The sequence below is a fragment of the Mesocricetus auratus genome, unplaced genomic scaffold (genome assembly GCF_017639785.1).
Source record: "Mesocricetus auratus isolate SY011 unplaced genomic scaffold, BCM_Maur_2.0 Super-Scaffold_100676, whole genome shotgun sequence".
Lineage (NCBI taxonomy): Eukaryota > Metazoa > Chordata > Mammalia > Rodentia > Cricetidae > Mesocricetus > Mesocricetus auratus.
The window spans coordinates 6,353,247-6,365,277 of NW_024429266.1; the positions used below are offsets into that span (position 1 = coordinate 6,353,247).

General features: G+C 39.3%; 1 protein-coding gene across 1 annotated transcript in view; it reads right to left on the reverse strand.

Annotated features, from left to right (window-relative positions):
• Ush2a (usherin) overlaps positions 1-12,031 on the reverse strand; it is a 644,634-nt gene that overhangs the window by 579,531 nt on the left and 53,072 nt on the right. The window contains 2 exon segments of the mRNA XM_040738771.1: positions 2,985-3,012; positions 10,125-10,287. Coding sequence (XP_040594705.1) covers positions 2,985-3,012; positions 10,125-10,287 — 191 coding nt within the window.

A 12,031-nucleotide genomic window follows, 5' to 3' on the forward strand; every position in this document is an offset into this window, starting at 1 on the left:
GACACATCGACACACAATCAAATGTGCGTACCACTTTTTGACAAGAAGTTGATTAATTTGACCTCTGAAGCAAACAGGAAGTACACAGTCATAAAACTAGAGTGGCAGATCAAGGTGATTTTACAATCAGGAAGAAATTCATGGATATTCAACAAAAATCAAAGGGACAAATATGTACCAATAAAATCACTTAAAATTCAATCTCCATATCACACATAGCATAGAAATCAACTTCATGAAAAACAAACCAATACACGATACGCATTATTCCAGGGTATTTAGAAGAGTTTCTAAATGAGATACAAATAGATGAAGAGCAGCTGGCTCAGAGACAGCTATGATGGCAGAGCAGAGGCAGTCAGGACTTTCCAGACAGGAAAGAGCTTCTCAGCTATGAGGGGAAACTGTAGTAATGGACTGTGATGTAGACAGAGCCAGAGACACTGCTATTAGGTAGGGAGGAAGAAACATGCGTTAGTCAAGGATGAGAGTGGTTCAGCCATCCCTCAGGGCAAGAGGGGCAGGCAGGCAGGGGCAAGAGAAGGGAGAGAAGCAAAGATGCAGGCAGCAAAATGAGGGCAAGCAGACAGACTGCAGGAAGGGACCTCAGGGCTGTACAGCATGCTAGCGTGTGGAAGAGTTCTGTGTTCCTCAAATAAAAGGTTTAGGTGCAGTGCCATGACGGGGAGCCACCTTGGAAGGTCACGCGAAGGCTTGCTGCTTTGGGAAACCTGAGTTTCCCGTATTTCCTTTTCCTTGCAAGTCAGGTCCCTGTGTCCTTTCGTTGTCCTGATAACTGGGCCCCTAGCAGTTCAAAGAGGCACCTGAGGGAAGCTCACTGAGAACAAGTCCAGGAGCTGTGAGGAAGACTCAGTTCACAAAGCACTTACCTCATAAACTGAGGTTCACAGTTTGATTCCCATGACCAGAAAAGACACTAAGCAGGGCAGTGGTGGCACACGCCTTTAATCCCAGCACTCAGGAGGCAAAGGAAGGAGGATCTCAGTGAGTTCAACACCAGCCTGGTCTACAGAGCGAGTTCCAGAACAATGCTCGACCTCTTCCTTCACAATGTTCTTGAGAGGCAGATCAGGGGTCAACCCCAATCTGTCTGATTCTAAGACTCACACCTCATGACCAATTATTTGGGAAATCGTGCTTTTTTTTATACAAAGATTTAAATGTCTGGAGACACACTGTTCAAATACCACATGCCCTACACAAACTGTTAACATGTAAAAGTCCCAATTCCACATTCTATACTATGAAAATCAGGTCTCTAAGAGCCAAAATCCGGTTACATTAACAGACCACACTCCACGAAGTGCCTACATCCCTCACTCTCACCCAAAGTTATAAAATACTTTAAATATGTATAGTATAGTTTACTCACAGCAATTGTCACCAGCACAGTTAAGCAATATGAGTGTTGGTCACTTAAATTCTACTCAGAGAGGAGCAGTGTTAGCATTTTGGATCTGCTTTGGCAAATGACTGTCTAGATACTTAAATATCTGTGCTTTGGTGATGTGTGGACAAGAGGATATTCCACACACGCCTGCCTCTCAAGGGACAAAACACATAGGCCTTGCATGACAATACACAGGATGTGTTTCTCCCCTTGCAGTGGCACTCACTCCTCCACTATAGGATGGGTTGTGCTTATTTGCTTAGCTTCCTTTTGAATGCTAGAGCTATTCCAACTCTGCTTCTTGAACTCTACAGTGAACATTTTTGAAAACAGATTCAAGCCATTGTCTAATTAAATTCTCAATGACCCCAAAATAATATTTTTTATTAAGTAATCCACAGCTTAACTCTTGGTAGTTTGCCAGGCTTCCTCACTCTTTCCCACAAGAGTATAATCTCGTCTTTTTTTTGTCTTTCATACTTTTCCAAACAATAAAATGATAAACATTGAATCAATTTTAAATTCCCAGTTAAATTGTCAGATATTTCAGTACTTTCATGTTTGTTGACATTTACGCATGCCCGTGGGTCTCAAATTACAAAATTATAAAATATTTGTCTTATTCTACTAGCTCACACACAATTACATACTTTCCACTGAGTCTTAATCAGTAGTTCTTATACAACATGGCTCTGAGTCACATACTACATATCTTATATTATGTAACTGACCAACTGTTCTGAAAGTTCAGTTAGACAACTCTCATGCAACTAAGTGCAATCAGTTTTGTATTTAACTTGGATCTCCTACATGTCTATATGCTTTTTCTTTTTGAATATGCTAGTACATGCCTTCTTGTTTATTTCTGTAAGGGCATTCTTTTGGATGCTGAGGGATGGCCCTACTGTCATTCCTCAACCTGTGACCATTTTGGGCCCTTTGTTTGTTTCAGGTCTCTCTCTGACTTAGAGCTTGCCAATAGGCTAGGGCAATCCAGTCTGCCTGTGTCTCTTACCAACCCTGGAGTTAAAAGTGTATAGGCATGCTGTACTGCCTGACCTCTTTAGTTTGGATTCCGAATATCAATGGGGCATATGGCTTGCACAGCAAACAGTTTATCATCCGAGCTCTCTCATGTTCCTAAGTATCTTATCTTTTCCCACACCATTTACCTGTCTTCTTCCACTCAGGAATTCATAAACTTTTCCTTTTGTTTTCTTTTTATGCAACTCTCAACTCTTTCTCAAAATTAGCATAAACATGGAACTTAAGGAAGGGGCATTTCCTAGCTTAGCTGAGGTTAACGAGCACAAAACTGTGAAAAAGAAAAGTTGCACTCTATCTGGAGTCCAGAACATTCAGGTGAGTTCAGAAGCAGCCAAAGCAGTGGATACAGACATGAAAACAACTGGGGTTAGCTTTGGGCAATCAGTCTTTTCTTCCCTGCCATTCACTTTCACAGAAACTCAACCAATGATCACTGATGCCTTAGAGCCCAACAATCTTCTGAATAAAGAGTTGCCCACTTAAATACATAGTGAGGTAGTCCCCATATCAATAGGAAACTAAGAACCTGTTCCTAAATCACTTCTGAAATAGCTCTGAAAAGTTATTTTCATGACTCTGTAATTTTGAATCAAATATTTAGTGAAACGTTATGCATCAACACCAATCACTCCTCATAAGTACATGTTTGCTACTCTAACTCTCTAAGGGTATAGACCTACTTGAAACATAGAGCAAAATCTATAATGGAAAGAAGATACCCTTAAAAAGAAACAGACATTGATTGACAAGTGTGGTGGTCTGAGTGACAATGTCCCCAGAGTTTACAGCTTTTGAATACTTGGTCTCCAGTTGATGGCACTGTGTGGGGAGGCTTAGGGGGCATGACCTTGTTTAGAGGCAGAGTGTCACTGGGGGCAGGACTTGAGATTTTAAAGACTAGCACCAACATGAGTTTCTTCCCTCTGTTTCACGCTTGCAGTTCAGATGGGAGCCCTCACCTTCCTGCTCCTGCTACCATGCCTTCCTTCTCTTTGCCACAACGGACTCAAATTCTCTGGAACTGTAAGCATAAATAAACCCTCTTCTACAACTTGCCTCGGTCATGGAATTTAATCTCTGCAAGAGAGAAGTAACTTGCACAGTATGGTTGGTCTATGGTGTCTATTTTCATATTTAAAAGGCAGCCTGATCAAATCAACTTACCACATAAAGATGCACAGAGCCAAGTCCAGTGAAAAGCATTCCTTTTATCTATTAATTTTCTAAATGTGTCCCTGGAACAACTGATGACAAATACAGATATGACTCCAGAATGTTGAGGGCAGTCAATACTCACATGAAAAGTCATTACCAGGCAGGACCAGAGGACCAAAAACACACTTTTTGATACACTATAGGCCCCACTATGGGCCCCCACTTGACATGCTATAGATTCCACTGGACATGCTATAGACCCCACTGAACAGTCTATAGGCTACACTGGACATATTATAGACCCCACTGGAGGTGCTATAGGTCACACTGGTCATGCTATAGGCCCCAATGGACATGCTGTATGTTCCACTGGCCATGCTATAGGCCCCACTGGCCGTGCTATGGGCCCCAATGGACATACTATAGACTCCACAGGACACACTATAGGTTCTACTGGTCATACTATAGGCCCCACTGGACATGTTATAGGCCCCCACTGGATATGCTATAGACCCTACTGGACAATCTATAACCCACACTGGACACACTATAGGCCACACTGGACACACTAAAGGCCCCGCTGGGCATGTTATAGGCCCCACTGGACAGGCCTGTGTCTAAGGCAGTCAACAGAAAACAAAGACAGTCAGTCTGGTGCTGTGTGACAGGTGACAGCACCTCTAATTTAGCTGGAGGAGATATCTGCACGGCTACCCCCTCAGAACAAAGCCATCTTGGATATGGACACAACTAACATGGACAGTGAGTTAATTTTTTGATTAAAAAAATGGCACAAGGAAGAGAAATAAGATGATTTATAGAAAGTCCATAGGAACACTCTGTACCTATCTCTTTTCTGATTAGAGAGGTGGCAGGGAGCCTGGCTCATTAGGCAGAAGTAATGAGCCAGCTACATGCCATCTCTAATTAGAGAAGAGATACAGTAGCCACTGCCATACCTGTAGGCTGATGGAGTAAGGCTAGAAATTAAAGGCATCCTTCCCTCTCCCAGCTCCTAAATACCCATAATATGAGGGTAAAGGGTAATAAAAAATAGATGTTTGTGTGAGACACTATTTTCCCTTTCTTGTGTTATACTCATGGGTGAAAAGTCCTTTTCACAGAGTCTAAAAATAAACATCATTTTCAGATTAAAATGGCTTTTGAAGCATCAATTCAGCATTTAGTTCACTGAAGTAGAACAGAGTCAAGTCATTTTAGCCCCACAGTGCAAAGTAGACAAATTTATAGTGCTAACAAGCACTCTTAGAAATACTTATTGCCAGGAAAGACTTTTAGAAATGCTAGTGAGGGTTAAATACCTAAATAAGGTTCACAAGATTAAAATGTGTTATTAAAACTTTTGATTTGTAGAAGACCAAACTTATTCAATATACTAATTACTGAAACCAATTTTCTAAAAACACAAACTACTGAATTTACTTTTTCATTTGTTTAGCTTGACATATGAGAGTATAAACAAACTGAAGTGATATTCTTTATGTATATATGTATGTATGTATTTATGTATGTATACAATGTATCATAGTCATCTCCACTGTCCAGCCCCTCCCTTTAGCTCTCCTTTACTCCACCCAACACATCTCACATTTCCCTCCTAACTTCATAGGGGTAACCAGCTGCTCCCTTGATAAGATTTGAGCCTGCAACAGGAGGGAATTCATGCCTGGTCTTATGAGATCCATGGCTCAGGAAGCCATAGTTCTTTTTGGTAGAGAAACTATTGATGCTGTCTTGCTAACCCATCTTGTTGCCAAAGTTACTTGTAAATGTATTTGTTTCTATCATAGATTGGGGATGCTTTCGATCTTGGTTAGAGAAGCTTCCAGAAAGTAATGGTTAATGCAGAGTCTCCCAACTGATCCAAAGGTTAAGAACACACTATTACGAGAGCTCATTGATAGGCCATGTGCTATCAGCACTTCCTCCCCAAGTGCTCACGGGGTATCTTGGAAGAGAAGGCAGAGTGTATTTAAGAAGCAGGCGATGAGGGTGGGGTACTGTGAAAACTGACTCTGGACAACACAGGGCTAATACTTACATGAGTTCAGAGGATGTGGTCACCCACAGAAGCCATCTGAAAGATCAGTGAGTGTTAACATTTCCAGTGGAGAAAAGAGAGCTTCACAGAAGCATACAAAAATTTTAAAAAGCAAAAATAGCACAGTGGTGGTGATAACTGGCATATAACTAAGGGAGGCAGAGAATAAACAAGAACTCTATGTCTCCAACTTAGGTTTTCTGTAGACCTAAAGCTTTTTTCTTTAAAATGCCAACTAAAAATAAATCCTAATAAACATGGGTGTAAGTCACATGTGTGGGTGTAAATCATGTGTGGGTGGATGTAAGCCGTGTCTGTGGAAGTAATGTGTGTGTGGGATGATGTAAGTCATGTGTGTATGGCGGGTGTAAGCTGTGTGTGTGTGGGGGGTAAGGCATGTGTATAAGTCATGTGTGTGGGGGTATAATTCACATGTGTGCAGGCATAAGTCGCACATGAGTGGGTGCTTGCAGAAGGCAGAGGAGGATGTATGATCTCCTGGAGTTGTAGATACAGGTGGTTGTGAGTCACCTATTTTGGGTGCTGAGATCAAATCTGCATCCTTGGGAAGAGAAGTAAGCACCCATAAGCGTGAGCCATATCTCCAACCCCGAACTTAATGATTTTGATTCCAGTGAAGTTTAAGCAAAAAGTGAAAAGCAACTGTTAATGTTCAAATGAATGACAATACAATAATTAAAGAAAATGAAATCTGGGAAACTTACCCAAAGAGACACAAAAATTCAAGCCATAATAACTGAGACTACACATTTTGACCCAGGTGTACATGCGTCATGGGAACAGATGACAGAATTCAGAAGCCAATCTATGTTAACACATGCAGAATGTTTGCTAATTATGAAGGTGCTATTATAGAGTGGTAAAGATGATCAAATGGTTAAAAAAAGAATTCTACTTTAATTGTTTAGGCAGGACAAGATGAAGCTTGGACACTCTATTACATTGCATCTATACACCTATCCTAGATAGAACACAGACCCAAGTTAAAGATGTAGAATAATGAAAGTTTTAGAATTAAATATAAGAGAATACATCTTGATGACATCGAAGTATGTCATGATACATTAATAAAACACAAACATAACAAGTATGAAGTGATGATCTGTCAATTAGATTTTGATAAAATGGGGTAGTGTTGTTTGTCAAAGATTACCATTGAAGATAATGAAACTATATACTTAACTTGGCAAATATTGCCTGGTAATCATGTATCTGGTAAACACAAAATAGTAAAGAATTTCTACAAATTAATAAGAAAAAGACAAAGCATCCAATCAAAAATTGGCCTCCAAAATCCATCCTGAGTATGTACTTCATAGAAAAGCATATTTACATGGCAAACAGGTACACAGAAAGCTCTCCACGTCACTAATCATCAGAAAACACACCACAGGCCATTTGGCAGTATCCATGCAATGGTGTTGGTGAGGATACATGTGTGTCACAATACTCGGTGTTACTAATTGTAATATTCTCTTGAGAAAGCTATTTAGAAGTGTTTTCTGAAGCTGTCAATGCTACTACATACATATGACTAAATCTGACAGAGACAGTTTGAGTGACAGGATATTAAGAGCACTGACTGCATATCTGCATAATTCTTTAGGAACATACATGGGCATCAATAGTGGCCGGAGTCTCTCCTGAACTATTCTGTGCAGGCATCCAAACAGAGCACAAAACCATAGTGTTATTTGCCAAGGGAGGATCTTTGTGACAATGGAAATATTCTATATACATTTTCACAGGAGAGCTACACAGGTATATACAATTATTAAAACTCACTAACTGAGCCTGGAGAGATATTCATTGGTTTAGGGTGCTTCTTGGGCTCTTCCAGAGGACCCGAGTTCAGTTCCCATAGTCTACTGCCTACAATCACCCATTAACCCCAACTTCTAGGAATATGATGCCCTCTTTTGGCCTCTGTGAGCACATGCACTCAAGTACACATAACCACCCCACCCACATGTTTTAAATTATAAAAATAAATCTTCAGACAAATACATCATCAAGTTATACCCCTAATACTTAGATTCTATCTTGTATGCATGTTTGGACCTGAATAAAAATATTCAAGGAATAGTTCCATGCTTAAAACAAGTTAGCTGGTTATCTAAAATAAATGGAGAAAGCATTCAGCATAATATTCTTGGGAACATTAATGAACTTTACAAATACGTAGGAATCACATGAAGTATGGACACATAATATAAATAAGGAATCCACAAATGAAATGAAAACAATCAAGGAGTGTATGAAAAGCCAGTCAACCTCAGGAAAGGCTGACTCACTTTATACCAACACCCAAGAGTTCTTCTAACTTAGCATCCTTAGGAGTATGAAACACACACGCATGCACACACATACACACACACACACATGAAAATGCACAGGTGTTTAGAGAAACACTACCTTTTCAGTAAGGTTGCAAATTTTCACAACTTTCTATTGTTATGCATTAGAGCAACTTTCATATAAAGCAGCCATATATTTCAACCCAGCCCTTCAACTCCCATGGATTTATCTGAAGAAATAATTGTAGCAATCTTAACAATAGCTTCATTTACCGACATAATTCAGTATATGCTACACATGGTGCTTTGAACTGCATTTGCTCATTTGACAATTAATTACTAGTACTATGTATCTACTACGTGCAGGATACTTGAGAGTGAGTAATACTAATACTGAATATTGTATTGCCTCACTGAACCTTATAATGGTTCTATAAGATATCATCATCTTAAAATTGGTGTAGCCTTGAGGTATTAGTAGCTTTACCTGCTCAGGAAGTAGTGAGATCCAGTTTGCCTCTAGGTAGATTAGCACCAGAGTACAGATTATCAAGGAACAATATAGTCAGATAATTATTCAAATATATGCCTGTGTATATAATATATGTATATGCATTCATACACACATACCAGAGGAAAATCCGGATATTGATAAACGTACTTACATATTATTTTCCTTCCAATATCTTCCTGATAATATGGAAACAGAAATTATATAAAAATTTATTACAGGACCTTGTTTAAGAAGTGTGTTACAGCTGCACAGCATGTGACTTAGACCCCATAAATGAAGAAGTGTGGTGAACTGACACAAAATGTAGATCTTAAACATTTAGAGGGGAAGGATCTATTTTGAGAGAACTTTATGAAAGTATATGTGTTAGAATTTCCTTTTGGGGAAAAATTATATTTGTAACCATAAACCTCACTGTATGGATTTTAAAAAATCTAAGAGAATATGAAAAGTTCAATTATGTCTCGGAGGAGATGGAAATGTGTAGCACACTTCCTAGTTTACAGAATACCCTGTCGTTTGGGTTTTCTAATAATAAGCATGAACTATATAATTTTCCAGTTTAAAGTTCAAGTGTTTTGAAGGCAATGATGTTGGGTATTTCAAGACCATTTTTATTTTTATTTCTGCTGTTCTCAGTTTATAGTGTGAACCATCTTGTAATCTACATGTTCTGATAAATGTGGGAAGAGAAATAGCAGAGATCTGATATAGTACATGTTGCTAGTATGCCTCGGTTTTTGGAAAATATGCCATAGCTCTCATGTAATGACACCCTCATTAAAACTCAGTGAGTCAAAAAAGAATACATATTGTTCTTTTATTGTATATTTATATGGAGCTGGGGAGTAGATTTACATTATGTATGCTTGTATATGAATGCCAAAGGGTGATTGATATCTGATGCTTCCTCAATAACTCTCCTACTCATTTTTTGAGGCAGGGTCTCTCAAGATCTTGGAGCCCATATAGTCAGCCAGAGTGGCTGGCCAGTAAACTATACTTACCTGTTATACTGGGTTGGGGATTCAAGACTCAGGACACCATGTATAGATTTTTTTTAATGTGGGTGTTGGGTATCCATGCTCAGGTTCCTTTACCATGTGGTAGGTGGGTGACTTCCTGACTGTGCTGTACAGCCAGATCTTGTTTTTCAAAGAGATAAGAACAGATTTGTTGGTTCTAAAGTTCCCCTCGGTAAATGTGCTCATATGGAGTCTGCAACTGTGGCCTTCTTAGGAGAAAGATTGTTGTGGGTAGAATGATCTTGAGGCAGAGCTTAAACCTGAATAAGATGGATCTTGAATCTGATGGCAACCATACTTATAAGGAAATAAAGGGAAACTACATAGAGGAGACCAGGTTAGGGCAAAGTGGACTGGGTAAGCCTGGCAGCTGTAAGCAGGACAGGGGTGTGGAGAGCTGCCCCCTCTAGAAGGAGCCACAGTACTGAGTCTCTGATCCCAGACAGATGGCACCAAAGGATGTAAGATTAAATCCCCATTTCCCTAAACAACCAGGCACTGGTACAGCGTCCATGGGAAATGAATGTATCTAAACATATTATTATTAAGACATCTTTGCTTTTTCAAACCAGGACCTGCAATTGGCCAAAACTAAATAGAATTTTAAAGACAAAAGTCTTACCATTTGAGCTGTATCCTACTTGTATGGTGCTGGAGGCAGAGTCTGTAATTGAACCACTTAGAGTCCTTGTATCGAATGCTACATTGTTCTCATCCAAACCATCCTGGCAGAAGCTGATTTCTGTCTGATGTACCTGTAAGAATTATCAGCACCATCAAGCACGTGAAATTTTACTTGGTACCAATAGTATATCAGCAGCCTTTCTGTCTTTCTTTAAGTCACTTTACTCTTCTCAACTTCCTTCATGTGGAAATATCAGAAGTAATTTATTTTAATAGCAAAACCATATCTTTGCATGGTATAGATGCAGATATGAGTCTATACAGGGAAACTTTCATGCTGTGATGACATATTCCAGGGTACTCATGGAACAACACTATGCACACTAAATTTTTACCCTGCAATATGTTTTAAATGCTAATACCATCACAGCCACACTTGAAAATAAATTAATACATAAGGGGAAAGATATTCCAACCCAAATATACCCAAGAAGTACATGTGAGTATTACCCAAGTTTCTATTGCAAAGTGCCTTGCCACAAACACTCATTTCCTTAGGTACTGGAGTCCAGTTGATAAATTTTTAGATATACTTTCCCATAATAAAATAACATAAAAATTTGTCAGTCATATCCTAAATTGGTCAAACAATCTAATAGCTACCTACATCACAGTAGAAACAAGTTCTCCAATACATATCTGGAGAATACTGTAAGTTAAATAATTTGGTGTGGTGGTGAAATAGTCCATTATAAGCCATCAACTTTAATGCAGCACTAACAAAGTAGACTTTGATCGTCCATAAACAAGTAAGTCCTACTGGGTGCCAGTTTAACAATCACAAAGCCAGGTGATCAGGCAGATGGTAACAATTTGATGACCTCTGGGTTACAGCATAAAAAATGGATGTACTGTATGATATGATATCTGAATCACCAACCTGTCACCATTTGTAGCCAATACCTCAAAGGTTGTGATATACACAATTTTTGATAATTACATACTAATTCAGAATAGGCAGTTGATTAGCCACCAATGATAGCGTTTAAAAATAGTCTTCGTGTTGAAGAGTTTCTGACTGTAAAAGGCATTCAAACCATTAACCCAACTCATGTGGAAAGAGACAGGCCTGAGAGAAGGGATGGGCTGAAAGGGAGAGGAAGAAGATGGACACTTACTGTTATGCAACTCGAGACAGGCCTGAGAGAAGGGATGGGCTGAAAGGGAGAGTAAGAAGATGGACACTTACTGTTATGCAACTCGAGACAGGCCTGAGAGAAGGGATGGGCTGAAAGGGAGAGTAAGAAGATGGACACTTACTGTTATGCAACTCAAGGCTGATGTTGACACTTTACTAAGGTGTGACCGTGGGAATGCTGTTCTAGTATGGAGTATGAAAGATAACGAAGTTAGAATTAGGATCACTGTAGGTTCATTGATGAACATGTTAACGCACTGATCTGGTGTAGGACTTCAACAGTCAAGAGTACAATGAATATTGTACATGTGAGATCAGAGCACAAAGACAATGTCTTTACCAGGCTCAAATTGCTGTAAGCCTGGCATGGGTCTAAAGCTGTTTGTAATGTATAGATATGCATTATCTTTCTATTTACTAGTGTTAAAAATTGCATACACCCACATAATGTGTTTTGATCAAGCCCACCTCATTCCTTCCCTAAAAACTCCCCCTCCCCAACCAGTTTTCCAACCCAAAATTTTTCAACAATATATCTATTAAAAGGGATTTGCAACAATGAAGAAAAGTTTGTAAAACCTTTTACATTGTTATGTGAATCCTTGCCTTAGGAATCTTTTTCCAGAGTCCTCCACTCAAAAACCAAACTCAAGAATCCAGGGTCCATGACATAACTG